The sequence below is a fragment of the Bombyx mori genome, chromosome 28, assembly GCF_030269925.1.
Source record: "Bombyx mori chromosome 28, ASM3026992v2".
Classification (NCBI taxonomy): Eukaryota; Metazoa; Arthropoda; class Insecta; order Lepidoptera; family Bombycidae; genus Bombyx; species Bombyx mori.
Window position 1 is genome coordinate 2976536 of NC_085134.1, and position 15663 is coordinate 2992198.

A 15663-nucleotide genomic window follows, 5' to 3' on the forward strand; every position below is an offset into this window, starting at 1 on the left:
ATGATGCGTCTATGTTCCGTTGAAGAGTGTAGTCAGTATCTTAAGATTTTTTTGTATTCAAGATCTGAGAGTGCTTTCTTCTCTTGTTTGTGTGTAAAGCAAGAAAACATCCAACATCCCCAATATATAAGTGATCGGTTTTTTTTTTTTTATCAATCTGTTTGTACCAATTCAAGAGATTCACACAGAATTTAATTAAGAAAGCATAAAAATAAAATATCTTAATTATTAAAAAAAAAACGCGTATCAAGTATATAGCACAAGTAAATATTTATTTTTTATTTTTTCATATATAGCTTTCAGGTAATGTACATAGAAATGCTCTGAGGAATTACTGGAGTTGATCCCTTTATCTCCTTTTTGCCATCGCACCTCCCGCCATCGGAGCAGAGTTCATTCATTCATTCTTTTGACCTGTTATCGCTGCCTTCAGATCAGACTAGTTCAGACACAATTCGTTTCCGGAAATCTTTATTGCCACGTAGCATCTGATTTTGGAGCAAATTTCTTTCGATGGTTGTTTCGTTATGACTTAATCTTCTTCAATCCAAGCTCCGTAAGAGCAACTTGGCTCCAGAAATTAAAAAAAGGCGAAACAAAATGTACCTTGTAAACATGCTTAAACTTGTTTTAGCTACGTTAGTAATTTCGGCAGCTGTACTGATTCGCTCTTCTTTAATTTCATTTGCAGTACTCTTTTAAATGGATGCACCGGATTTGTACTGAAAGCGATTAAAAAAAAAGAAACATGTGTGCAATTCACACGTATTAGAAGTGAAACCTTCAAAAATTAAAATACAATTATCCTAAATGTCTAAGTATGTATATGTAAAATTTTGTCATTAGTAAATAATTGTAAATCATCTTTTATAGTATGAGGTAGCGCCCTCTGTGAATCGATATTTTAACGTCACGTATAATCCTAAATTGAAATTCACTACAGTAGGTTTCATATGCACGTTAGTATTAAAAAATCTCATAGATGGCGCTGTATTAAAATTTTTCGACACTTCCGTTGCATACCTGCGTGACGTTACATCTGTAAAAATTTTACCTTCATGCGCCCTAAAGAAGTTTCACTTCAATAAATGAAAATAATAAAATTTTTGAAACAGTACCGTTAACAAAATGGTTATCGGATTTCAAATAAAACTCACCTAGATGTTTCTTTAGGAATTCCAATTATTTCCATCGCATCTTTGAAATAAATCTGTTTTTTTGTAAAAGGTCTATCCTTATATTCCATGTTCTTCAAATTAGATTCCTATAAAAAAAGTTATTAAATATTTTAAATTGTGAACGCTTATGAACCAGGCACCCGAAAAGCATTCTTTCGTTTTAAGTATACAAAAAATTATTTATTCCAATTTTGTTTATTATTATTTAAAAAAAATCCATAACGGTAGATTGTAAAGCATATTCTATGATAACGATAAATATTATGTTTAGTTTATGTAGGGTAGAGGTAAGGAGAACCGTCTCTATATTTGAAAAAGTGTCCGTTAAAATCTGCTAAATAAGGGTGGCGCTACAGTAGCAACCGGGTAAATTAAAAAAAAGGCGCTTTAAGATAATACACCGGTCACTCACATGCGCACGAATACGCAAACCCGCAAGTGTGGGACGACATTTGCAAATGATTATGCAAAGTTTTCGCTGCATTCGTGGTTTTCCAAGCTGTGTCGGTTTTTTAACAGACATCAAAACGCGCGAACCTCGAACCTTCGCGTAGTCTCCCACACATTCGCTTGCCCAGTTGCGCCGACGATTGCGAAGGTAACGGACGTATCGCCATTTTCATAGTTCGTGTAGTATAATAATATATACTGTGTAGCGTATCTTCATCAAAAGAAATCCCATAAAAACATCATGGCTGTTAATGATGTCTGGGAAAGAATTCAAAACTCTTTTTCTCTTCAATGTTCTATTGACGAATTAAAAAGGAGGAGAATTTCGTGAGACATTCGTAAACAAGTGTAGGAAGAAGCGCAAACGGGTTCGTAAATTGAGTATGCGAACCCATTTGCACAGCCGCTAGGTTTGCGAATGAATGTTTGACACACAGGCCCTTCACATGCGTGCAAACATTCGTACAATGTACGAATATTTGCGCGCATGTCAGTGGCCGGCATTAGAATAATATAGAGAAATAAAAAAGGACGAAAGAACTGTAAGCACTACAAAATCACAAAAAGTATTTATTTTATTTAAAGCTGATAAAAAATTGCAATCGATGTCTCCACGTTTTACCACAGCAATAATTTTAGGTTATATTAACGAAATTAGTTTGGACTACGTAAACATGTGAGGTCTTGTATATTATATTGTCACTAACTAGGTACCTTCTCTAGTCATTAAATATATTAAATTTCCTAACTCAGCATACTTCAATCAGTTCAAAACTGCTCAATTCATATCATACTCTGTGCCTATGCTAGCGCCAATCTGGAGGATTTTTGAACTGTTATTTAGTGCTGAAAGTGAGACACTTTTTTTTATTGCCTTTGTAGGCAGATGATGCACACGGCCCACCTGATGGTGAGTGGTTACCGTCGCTCATGGACTTCAGCAATGCCGGGGCAGAGCCAAGCCGCTGCCTACCGCTTTTTCAAGCTTCTCCCATATGGAGACGGTTCTCCTTACTTCGACCCTCCATAGTTTAGTTAAATGCCAATGTCTTTGTTACTTTTCTTTCTACGCAAGTAGCACTTAAATAAGTAGTTAGATTTTCATGAATTAACTGAATTAAAAGAAACCTGCCAAATATTTTTGATTCTGTCTTATATGATTTGTAAGATCGTTTCTATATTCTATCTGTCTCCGCAACTCTGTGTTGGCATCATTTATTTTGTCCTGCATTTCCTTCAACGCCGTCCTCTTAACTAATTCCATCTTTTCTTCTCTTTCCCGCCTACAATTGATCATCTCACTGTGCAGTTCATCTAAATGCTGCCTATATTCTTGATTCGCTTTCTGAAAATATCGAAATGTTTGAAGCATTCTGGGAGGTTCTACTGAAATGTTTGGTAAATCTATGTTATTAAAATTGAATTAGGCATAAAGGAGACAGAAAATCGTGGGCCCAAAATGTATATATATAATAACTTGGAATGTAGTCTAAAAATTTTGTCATATTTTTTTATATAAGAATATAAAAAAATACCTTAATGCTTTTACTGGGACCAGAGAAAAATGAGAAACTTAGTTTTTGTCGGTTTAGCGGTGTGATCGATTTAATTAATCGATTACAGGATTATAAAAAGAAAAACATTGCACTAGGTAATTAATGGTTTCCTAATTCGGTGAGTTGCATGTATCGAATTTCAGGAGGAAAGAGCTTAGAAAACGCCATGGAGGAGAGCTTGTTCCAGAGCCAAAAAGTTTAAGTAAAGCATTGTGTTACTAATAACATAAAAAGTGATACAATATAATGGATGATACAGTTAAAGATATCGGATATTCGCTATGTCGATCATGCACTTATATGGCCTAATTACATACTACCAGTGTATGCCAGGTTGTCGTTAAAATAACTGGCATGTTAAGACTTAAATTTAATGTTCTCTTTTGTATTACAAATCGCGATCTACCTACTTACCTGTCGTTTAATTCTATTTTCTTCTTCTGCCCTTCTATAAATTTCATCCGCCTTTTTCTCCTCTTGTTTTTTCCATTCAACTGCTGCTCTTTCTGCTTCATTATCGAGGGCCGAAGCGATATTTCTCTCGTTTTTGTAGTTTTGTAGACATATCTGTTTTTCAACTTGAAGATTTCGCTGAAATATTAGGAATTAAGATAAAGAGTTGAATAAATCAATTAGTTAGCTTATAGCATGTCATTTCTGTTCAATACTCTATCAATGGAAAATGTTTTTACTGGTGGGAGGACCTCTTGTAAGTCCGCGCGGGTAGGTACTGCCTATTTCTGCCGTGAAGCAGTAATGCGTTTCGGTTTGAAGGGTGGGGCAGCCGTTGTAACTATACCTGAGACTTTAGAACTTATATTTCAAGCTGGATAGCGCATTTACGTTATCGATGTCTATGGGCTCCAGTAACCACTTAACACCAGGTGGGCTGTGAGCTCGTCCACGTAAAGCAATATTTTTTTATTTTTTTTTTATGATTGAAAGATTACTGGTGGCCCGGAGGCCTTTCCAGTTTCACCAGGACAGGTGGGCGAGCAAAGGGTCAGCCAGGAGAGGTGGGATTTGCTAACAGCTACCCGAGCGCCTCCGAAGGAGACCTAACAGCTCAAGAGTAGCTGCTTCGCGAATGAATCTACTACCGGATCGGAATCGGGCGGAATCGGTAAAGCAATAAATAAATGTACATATGTATGTATGTAAATGTATATAATATAAATAAATTCATGTGCGGCCTCCATAGTTTTACTTATGTGGACGATTCGTGTTATGACCGGTTTTATTGGGTTTTATAAACAATTCGTAATATTTAATTTAACAATACTAGTGGTAGGACCTCTTGTGAGTCCGCACGGGTAAGTTGAGACCTTAGAAATAATATTTTCTTTTTTATTTATTTTTATTGCTTAGATGGGTGGACGAGCTCACAGCCCACCTAGTGTTAAGTGGTTACTGAAGCCCATAGACATCCACATTGTAAATGCGCCACCCACCTTGAGATTTAAGTTCTAAAGTCTTAGTAGAGTTACAACGGCTGCCCCACCCTCCGAACCGAAACGCATTACAGAAATAGGCAGGGTGGTGGTACCTACCCGTGCGGACTCACAAGAGATCCTTACCACCAGTAAAAAATTGTGTAAATTGCACTAATAAACATACTATCTGATTCATTTTCATCATTCGTTCTGTTCTTAAATCTTCTAAGGCTCTCTCTATCGTATTATTGTCTATTTGGCGATCTTCTAACTTTTCTTTGTGCAGCCTCCTTAATTTCATTTCGTGTCCTTCCAGAAAGTTAATTTTGTTTGTCATCTGCTGTTTTTTCTTCTTTACAATTTCTGCGAATCACATTTTCGACTATAATAACAATTGTTTTACGTTTAGTATTTTCTTCAGCTTTACAAGTTGACATAATTAAAACCGTTTATTCAAATGTCTACGAATATATAATACCTTATTATTATTATTATTATTATTATTATTATTATTATTATTATTATTTTTACTACTCTTTATGCTTAGATCCAAAAATAACAATATTTTTAACCTACTTTGTCAAGTTCAAAATAAGAATGATAAATGTTAGACCTTCATTGTAATCTTCTTCCATTTTCTTCTTAATTTTTTCTATTTTTTCCTTCTCTTCATGTCTTTCTTCTTTCATAAATTGCTGTCTCTTACTATTGGCACTAGCGATTTGTTCGTCATAAGCTCTTCTTCTTTCTTTCATCTCTTGCTGCTTCCTTTCTGCGTATTCCTTTTCGTATTTTTCCTATATAATTATGAGTATTATTGAAAAGTTGAATGCATATCATTATTTTTTTATGTCTAACACATTCGACCTCCAATCTTCAAATTAGAATTGAATTATATTCTAATAGACAGTGACTCTGGTCCTTAGCTGGACGGTAAGCCTGACATTACTGTTGTTTATGAGTTATAAGGATAGGTAATAAGCTTCGTCCAATTTTAAGACCAATAAAATTCGTGGTGACAATCTGTGCAAGATATATCAAATTTCAGATTCCATCTTTCTATACTCTTACGTAACTCGTTACCTTTCTGTACGTGTCGTCCAGAAGAACTTGGTGCCACATCATGTCCATAACGTATTCTTCTTTTTCTATATTACGTTTCTCTTCGATCTGCATCTTCTGCATTTCCCTCAAACGTATTTCGTCCTGTTTCTTGCTCATCTTGCCGTTGGAACTTGAATCCAAAAAATTTAATCATTAACATTTATAAGTGGGTATCATTTAGGTACATTTATACATTTGTAGTTCATATTGCAAAGTGGGTGGCGGCATTTACGTTGTAGATGTCTATGGGCTCCAGTAACCACTTAACATCAGATGGGTTGTGTGATGATAATTACAGGATACACCCTTAAGAAAGTTGTAAATTATCTCACCTCAGAGTATGAAAAATGTAATCTTAATCAAAATTTTAATTTTATATAGTATCCTACTCACATTTTTTCTCTTTCTAAAGCTTTTAAACATTCTCTTATCTTCTCTTGTTCTAACTCGTCGTTATAACTGGCGATCTTTCTATCTCTTTCTTTACAATACTCGCATTCTTCCATTCTCTTCCTGCTCATCAATGCTTGATTAAATTCTTCTTCTTCTCTCTCCAACAACGCTTTTAGCTTGCATCTTCTTTGTCATAGATTGTGTTCTTCTAGATGTAATAACTCTTCTACTCTTTCACTTGTTTTGTTAATTATTAATCTATAAATATATTTTATTATCGACTAAATAGGACTTTTTGGTGGGAACGGGAGGAGTGAGGTTGTGTGATATGTTTTATTTTGTCTATTTAGTGTTTCTTCATGTTTAAATGTGTAATAATGGTGGTTTGTTAACTGTTTAATATCTGTGAAAGTGCACAAATATGGTAAAATGAAACAAAGCCGCTGGGTCGGGATCCTCCAAAAAGTCCTCTGAAAAAATTTCAGTAAATGAATTTTACTGAGATTATATTTCATCCCATATCATCTCATTTCATTTCACTCCATATTATCATTTTTCATAAAAATATGAATATAAATTAAAATAAGACATGACTTAAAGGTCTTAGTTACCAGGTCATATAATCTCTTAAAACAAAAAACGATTAAATAAATGAGACTTGTGACGGCTTTGAAATTGGGTATTGATTAAAAACGAGAATCGTGGTAAGAACAAACCAAACTTAGCATACTTACTTCTGTAAATGTATCGAATCGTAATCAACAATATCAGTTTGTTTCTTCATATCTTCCACATCGATAACTGCCTTCATATCCGAGCGCTTGCGCTCCTGAAATAAATAAAATCGATTAAAATCGATTGAAAAGAAAATCTCTATATTATATAAAAATGAATTGCTGTTCGTTAGTCTCGCTAAAACTCGAGAATGGTTGGACTGATTTGGCTAATTTTGGTCTTGAATTATTCGTGGAAGTCCAGGGAAGGCTTAAAAGGTAGATAAATGAATGAAAATGTTCGGAATTAAATAAAAATAACAATTTTGTTTTTCCTTTGATGTGTCCCCCGTCAGACGGATTCCTATTGTTTGTTTTAAGTCTATTTTATACTTAGGTCTTTTATTTATCGATTGAGGCACTACGAAGTTTGCCGGGTCAGCTAGTCAGAAATAAAAATCGATTGAAATAGATCGTTATTTCTAATTGAGTGACCTAGTAAGGTCATAGTGTCCATATGCAGGTTATAGGTAGTAGGGTCGTGGAAGGTTTCTATTCCTGCCCACGGACCGTAGTAATGCTAGGAACATGCCAATGTTGGGATTGAAAATGCCAATGCCAGGTACAATATTGGAATAGAGCTAGTTTAAAAACGCAAAAGGTATAAGTCTACTTTTTATTATCACATTACATAGGTGGACAAAATTAGTGTTCAATGGTTAGCGGACCGTAGGCCACAACCACGTAAATATAATTGGTATACAGAAGATGACATTTTCACAGAATTAACCATTAAGCTATATGAATTTCATTCATTAAAATATCGCCTCTATAATGAATTAGAATAAAATACATTCAATTCCCAAAGTCTACACCTTATCAACATGCTCCCGACAGTGGAAAGTACAAGTATTTAGAGGATTTATAAAAATTTACAAAATCCATATCTATACTAGTATATAAATTTATCTACAGTGGTTTTACGGATGTTCCGTTATAACTACTGGACCGTGCATCCGATTGACTTGAAACTTGGTATCCATGTAGAAAATACATATACTTAATGGATAGATATTCATTTATATGAGTGTTGGACTCCCTAATAAAAATGACAATAAATAATAATGTTAATTTTAAATGCCCAGCGAAGCGAGCGAGTACGGCTAGTACTAGCTCAAGTTAACAGATACTGCGTGCGATGAAGATGATTGAGACTTATCGAACACCTCTTATAGTGATTATGAAATCCGACAAGTCAAACAAACCGCCAGACCTCAAGATACTACTAGTTCATTCTGTGTGAAATGAAACGTAAAAGTCTAGAAACCATTTCTATCTTAGTCGTCTGTGTCCACGAAAACGTTATAAACTATTCGTATCATCAGCAATCTTTAAATTAATACGTGAACTTTGTATCCCTTTTTACGAAAATTACGCGGACGGAGCAGTATGAAATTTTCCACACTTATAGAGAATATAGAGAAGAAGTGCACAATGCTAATTTTTTTTTTAAATAATGCATAAAAGATACATTAAATCAATAAAGAAAACATTACACACACTACATACCATGTATTTAACGCAACACGCATGCATACTATTTATTGTCAAACTTTTGTTCTTGACGTCTGTTGTCAAATTGAGATTAAATATTGTTTGTCTTTGTTAATATTTTTATAGTGTAGCCTTGGCGAAATTTGTGATTAGAGAAGAATAAAATACAATCATAATAGTGTAAAAACTTACAATTCAAATTAATTATAGTCGAATTTCGACTACTGCGGGACCTCTAGTAACAATAATAATAGAATGACAATAAAAAAAGCGAGATTAAATCGTAAAAGTAGTTTCGAAAATACTGCTAGTATTAATAAAATAAATATATTTGTAGAAAAAAATATATTAAACTATCTTACCCGCCAAAACTGTTTGGGATGCCCGAAGTAAATTTGACACGCCACGTTCTTTGATTGTCTTAAACCAACCATTTTTTCTCGTAAATTCTAAGAGCGATTGTGACTGTATCACCGATGTTTTAAGTATCGATCCAACATGTTACTTTGGTAACAGTTCAACACTATAGACGCCTATTAATATAGGTGGTGTAACATAAGAATAGGTATCTGTCTCTCTCATTTACAGCGTGTTACAGAAATGATAGAAAGAGACAAAAAATTAAATAATGCGTTTTAGTTGTACGATTTTATTAGTGACGCTTATAAATGTAGGTATGTGCGAAAGTTAATGTGTTTATCTCTTTCAATAGTTCCCGTTAGAGAGAGATAGACAACATTGCTGAAAGGTAAAAAATAGAAGGTTTATCTTTTGTTGAGATGGTCCATTGCCATCATATATGACGTGGTTATTGTAACTCGTAAAGATCACAAAGTGAATATCACTGGTCCTGGACTGTTACTGCTGGTAGGATCTCTATCCGCTCGCTTGCTCTAAGGGCATTTTGAACTTCACCCTCAAGTGCCCGAATGTTTTTTGTTAAGTGGCCGACCGTTTTTTTTAACTGCGCCGCACGTGTAGGTACCACCGCCCAGCCTATTTCTGCCGTGAAGCAGTAATGCGTTTCGGTTTGAAGGGTGGGGCAGCCGTTGTAAACTGATACATTACAACTCATACCTCAAGGTGGGTGGCGCATTTACGTCGTAGATGTCTATGGGCTCCAGTAACCACTTAACACCAGGTGGGCTGTGAGCTCGTCCACCCATCTAAGCAATAAATAAAATAAAAAAACTAAGTTATCTAGTTCATAAAGAGAGGAATGTGAAATGAAAGAGAGCCCCTGTAATTTGTTTATTTAATTTATTTGAATAAACAATTGAACATGCTATGTTTACTTCTTATTAATATGTTTATATACACAATTTACGGAACTATTACACTATTACGACTATATAGTACAGTTTATATACAAACGTTTTGCATGTGTTTCATGTATTATAGAAGGGTTTTATTGATGTGAAGTTTCTCTAAAATCACCACTAATATATTCAGGGCTTGTGCCGCACCTAATAATCGCATTCTATAAGAAATACTCTTCACTCAATGTTTACTATATCTATATTTCTTCTAGTATTATAAGAAATCCGTCACGTGTATCACTAGGGCCGCAATAAAACGCAGGGCTTGACGAATAAATTAACCCACAGACACAGCCCACTTAGTTTCTCGCCGGATTTTCTCAGTGGGTCGCGTTTCCGATCCAGTGGTAGATTCTGCGAAGCACTGCTCTTGCTAGGGCTAGTGTTAGCAACGTCTCGACTATAAAAGCGTTGCAGAGATGGCACGCAGTCAATTAGAAACAGTGAATGGATCACCTGAAGCGAAGCGGAAGAAGCGAATTGAGAATTTTAAAGTGTTTAAAGTGTTGAATTGAGTGAAGTGTTAACTTGTAATTGGATAGAATTTTATTTATTCTGAACCCCAGCGCGTAACACTATTTTTACCGTCGCCCGTGTCCACGGAAACTGTAAAGTATTGGTACTCTAAGGTAACGTCGGGAGTAATTTACACTAATATATAAATCTACAGTGGTTTTTACGGATGTTCCGTTATAACTACTGAACCGTGCATCCGATTGACTTGAAACTTGGTATCCATGTAGAAAATACATGTACTTAACGCATAGGTTAATATTTATAAGAGTATTGTACTCCCTACACCAGTTGCGGGGGCGTTAATGATGAGTATTTTTTTGGGGGGGTGAGAAATAATAATGTTAAATTTAAATGCCCAGCGAAGCGGACGGGTACAGCTAGTATAATATAATGATAATAAAAACGTTAAATTAAACCGTAAAACAGTTTTAATTACGTCTACGTCTCATGAAAATCGAAAGACACACAATAAGACTAGTTCTACATGTTCTAAGTGTTGACGATAAAATGCAATATTCTACAGTGCGAACTCATGCTAAGATGACACAAACATACGTTCCAATGTATTAAACTTACATTATGTATATACACTATCACAGAATTACTTTAAACATAAGCTTACATATATGTTTTCCTCTAAATTAATATTACATAAGTATATTAATGGAATCCTATTTAACTTATTATCAATCAATAAAATACACAAAATAATATTTTTTTTTACAAATAAATTATCTAAGGCTAGTTACTAAATTCATTTTATTAGATCCTAAATTGAATTATATTCTAAAATCTCAATAACATAATTTACATATGGCAGAGTTTTATGTTACTCACTAAAATAAAGGAAGAATGGTAATGCTTAATTATTAAAAACTTACACGGACATGATTCATTTTTCGTCCACAATACCACAGGAAATAGAACTTAGGTAGAAATCTATTCTACCGTTTTTATTTATTGCTTAAATTAATGGACGAGCTCACAGCCCACCTGGTGTTAAGTGGTTACTGGCGTCCATAGACATCTACGACATAAATGCGCCACCCACCTCGAGATATAAGTTCTAAGGTCTCAAGTATAGTTACAACGGCTGCCCCGCCCTTCAAACCAAAATGCGTTACTGCTTCACGCCAGAATTAGGCTGGGTGGTGGTACCTACCCGTGCGCAATGGCGGATCCAGGGGGGGGGGTCATGGGGTCATGACCACCCCCTGAGCTGGTTCCAGGACTTAGGTGGACCACTAATTGAATATAATGATTTTATTTATATATTTTGTCACCATACAGATTTTATGTAACTACATACCTTCAATATTTAATTAATTTAATATAATATAATAACTTTGTATAATGGCAAACGTCTGGGAACGAACGCATCTAAATCTGACTATGTGACCCCCTCCTGGCGCCAAAGCTGGATCCGCCCTTGCCCGTGCGGAGTCACAAGACATCCTACCACCAGTAATTACGCAAATTATAATTTAATAAGATGTCTAATAAGATATAATTGTTGGAATGGTGATGTTTTGAATAGAGAAATGAATGTTTTTATTCTAAAACCATACATTGGAGAATGTTCATTCTGTATTTACAATTAAAAAAACGAGTTATCAACAAATAAAATCACTATAGTCTTAACTGACTTAACTTATTTAATCACTGGAATGACTAAAACGCACAAAAGAATACAGAAGAAACCATAAGTACCTACTGTAGGAAAGAGAATTATAGCAGACAAAAATGATAATTGTTCAACTTTCGAAAATATTCTTCATATTATATCTGTGTTGGATTCGACCATATTTCTCATCATCATCATCAGCCTTTATCTGCCCACTGCTGGACATAGCTCTCAAAGTCAGCAGGCTAAAGTGGCAATGAGCCGGTCACGTCTGTCGAACCAACGACGCCAGGTGGGAGAGGAAAGTCCTCGAATGGAGGCCACGGATGGGTACCAGGAGCGTGGGGCGTCCTCCAACCAGGTGGACTGATGACTTAGTGCGCACGGCGGGAAGTCGTTGGATGCGGAAGGCGGAGAACCGCATTCTGTAGAAGGCATTGGGGAAGGCCTATTTCTCATCAATTTCCCGCTTTTATTTCCGAACTGATTGGTTCCGTGAAATCATTGGATACGCCGCTTTGCATTGAGCAAAAGCTTGCTGGTGAACTTCTATTGCTGTCCTTTTCCTGCATATCAGCAACGCTGCTGCTCGAGTGAGGCAGGAAACGAAAACAAGGTTTCACGTTCATCTTGCTCGGCTTCTTCAATAGTTCTTCTATTGAATATGGATTCTTCTTTTTCTCCCTTTCGTCGACCGTTTTCGGTTCGATCTCTTCTTGTTCGGGCTTATCTGTGCTATCATCGCTGGCGTCAATCGATATATGCTCGGAGTCTTCTGATTTAGCATCTGAATTCATTTTGAGCAGGTCATTGTGAAGTGCCAAAGCGTATGGTGGGAATTCTTTGCTGTCGTACGGTGAAACCAGACGCTGCCAGGGCGATATCGGGTAAGGCTTCAGCAGTCCCTGGGTCTGGACTTGGTTAGCCAGGAACCAGGATGTGGCGAGTCGTCTGTCGTAAATCCTGGGTTCTGTTGACTGTAGGGGCACACGTACTGCGGGGTGGATCAGGTAGGGGGGATTCTGTTGCGGTAGAAGCGTTGGGGCCATGTAGTCTAGCACATTTGGCGGCTGTTCCGGCGGTGCATAGGGTTCTGCAATGAATATAAACAAAATCAGTACAGGGTAAAAACGCTGAAGTGCTTTTAAACCAGTGTTTCCCACCGTGGGACCCAGGCTCCACAAGGGGGCAATTTGAAAATTAAGGGGGACAATCGCGCTAAATGAATATAGACATATTGTATTAAAATTATCTTAAATTTGAATTTCAGTTTTTTATTATATGTTTTGAAATATTACTTACTGTGTTATGATAACAATTTCATAGTGTTTTTTTTTTCTAAAACCTATCAATTATATTTCTTTAGTGAACAAATCAATATTTTAATGTTAAAAATTATGTATGGGGTACATAAAAATTTTAGAAATGTTACAGTGGGGCATGGCACAAAAAGGTTGGGAAACACTGTTTTAAACGAATTTGTAAGGCTCTTGACTCATTCTCAGGGAAATCATGGAAGCTATTGATTGTATGAAAATTGTAAATACTAACTAAGATATACGAGGCTGTATTTTAGGTAAAACCGGTGGTAGGACCTCTCGTGAGTCCGCACGGGTAGGTACCACCACTCTGCTAATTTTTGCCGTGAAGCAGTAATGCGTTTTGGTTTGAAGGCTGGGGCAGCTGTTGTAACTATACTTGAGACCTTAAAACTTATATCTCAAGGTGGGTGGCGCATTTACGTCGTAGATGTCTATGGGCTCCAGTAACCACTTAACACCAGGTGGGCTGTGAGCTCGTCCACCCATCTAAGCAATTAAAAAAAAAGTGAACTGTTCAATCAAATTGGATTGTATAGCTTGTAAATATTTGCTTTACTAAGGTAGGAAAAGATTACCGTGTCCTCTGCCTTCATCGTCATTCCATGCCAGCCCGCTGTTCCTAAGGATTCGGTTCACTGAAGATACTGACGGTATGGAATGTGGTTCGCACACTCTAGCGCTGAGGAGTCGTTCTCTGATCTCCCACGCAAACATTCCTGGATTCTCTTGTTTTAATCGGAGTATCTTCTTGACCACAGTCGGAGTTGCCACTTGCTGAAAGGAAAATAAAAATGGTATTAATAATTAAAGGTATTACAACTAGTACAGTAGTAAAGCACAGCAAAGTACAGTAGTAAGTTTTTATATTTTCCAGAATTTCTGTAAATTAAACGGTTGTCTGAAAGAGATCGCTTTTAGCGATTAGACCGCCTATTGTACAAATGTATCTGCTTTTTGACTGTTCTTTGAATGTAGAGGTCCTACGACCAAAAATTATTATAAAGTTAAATACTAAATTTATAGTAAGGTCTCGTTAAGGTCAAGATAATGTTTTTTATTGGGGGTAGGACCTCTTGTGAGTCCGCACGGGTAGGTGCCACCACTCTGCCTATTTCTGCCGTGAAGCAGTAATGCGTTTCAGGTTAAAGGGCGAGGCAGCTGCTGTAAATATACTGAGACCTTTGAACTTATATCTCAAGATGGGTGGCGCATTCACGTTGTAGATGTCTATGGGCTCCAGTAATCACTTAACACCAGGTGGGCTGTGAGGTCGTCCACCTATCTAAGGAATAAAAGAACAATCAAATTTCGATTTTGTGTATCTTTAAAGAAACATTTACCACGTTTAGCGACTTTTATTTGAAAGAAATTAAATTACCTACATGAAATTTCGAACCGACTGACTCACGAATTTCCAATTGGAGACCTATATATACTGTACACGCGGTCTGAACTTTACTTTGAAAATGTAATGAATTAGATAAAAATTCTGGAACGACCAAATATCGATCTGCTAAGTGCCTAAGAAGTACATAGAAATAAAGGCTATACCAGTATCGACGCTAAAGAAATTGTTCACGCATTAGTTTTTAATATTTTCATAATTATATCCGGACACGAACGAAGTCATCTGCACCGATAATTGCTACCGAACAATCGCTAAGAAAAAAATCCATTACGTTTTCGACCCAAAACCCAGTGCCTGAACAGTGTTAAAAATAATTGCAGCTCACCTAAGTAGCCTGTCAAAATTGACGTGTAAATGACAGGTTAGACTAGTGGGGTGCGTAACCGCAACACGATTCCAAGGAACTATCCGAAAACTATTCATTATATCATTAAGTTTATCGATTTTCATTGACCGTTTAATTTAATGTTCTTTTTAACAAAAGACGCATCCGCAACGCACCGTGTCATTATTCTAAGATGTTCGGTAATTTCGCTGTCATAATATTTATTGATATGCTTCTTTCGAGATTCTATTGAATAGAAAGATTAGGATTTTAATTGTTGGTGGTTAGATGAGAGTGTGAAAATTATGTATTTATTTTTTATTGAATATGAAACACTACTTGTGATTGGAATCAAATCAACAGTGCCTCATAATCGCCTTTGAATTGAATGTGCCTCATAATTAACTTAGTTTTTTTCATTGCTTAAAGTATATTCGTGGCAATATCTCTCAGTGGGTCGCGTTTCCGATCCGGTGGTAGATTCTGCGAAGCACTGCTTTTGCTAAGGCCAGTGTTAGCAACACACCAGGTTTGAGCCCCGTGAGAACCTGAAAGAACGGAGGCAGAACGGAGGAAAGAACCAAGGAGAACCTGAAAGCCTCTCAAGGCTATCAGCATACGTAGGAAAAAAAACAATGGCAATATAAACATTACTTTCTTATCAACTGTACTTGGACAAAGCTTGGCGTCTATGTCGTACATAATAAACATAGCTCACAGAAATAGATTCAACTTCAACACACTTCTAAAGCCCAACACGTGATGTAA

At 36.2% G+C, this 15663-nt stretch overlaps 2 protein-coding genes across 2 annotated transcripts in view; both read right to left on the reverse strand.

Moving 5' to 3' along the window:
* Positions 1-254: 254 nt before the first annotated feature.
* LOC101741695 (golgin subfamily A member 6-like protein 22) lies at positions 255-8906 on the reverse strand. Its single transcript, XM_038021246.2, has 10 exons — positions 8744-8906; positions 6849-6943; positions 6115-6372; positions 5701-5851; positions 5231-5414; positions 4802-4980; positions 3599-3775; positions 2761-2973; positions 1158-1264; positions 255-722 (listed from the first exon to the last, which is right to left on the reverse strand). Exons 3-10 carry the CDS (start codon positions 6240-6242, stop codon positions 635-637), a joined length of 1227 nt encoding a protein of 408 aa, XP_037877174.1. The 5' UTR covers positions 6243-6372; positions 6849-6943; positions 8744-8906; the 3' UTR covers positions 255-634.
* A 716-nt stretch (positions 8907-9622) lies between these two features.
* Positions 9623-15663, reverse strand: part of LOC101741842 (paired box pox-neuro protein) — a 99195-nt gene continuing 93154 nt past the window's right edge. The window contains exons 4-5 of the mRNA XM_038021184.2: positions 13738-13936; positions 9623-12933 (exon numbers count right to left, since the gene is read on the reverse strand). Of these exons, the coding sequence (XP_037877112.1) occupies positions 12299-12933; positions 13738-13936 (834 nt within the window). The 3' untranslated portion in view covers positions 9623-12298. The remainder of the gene's footprint in view (positions 12934-13737; positions 13937-15663) is intronic.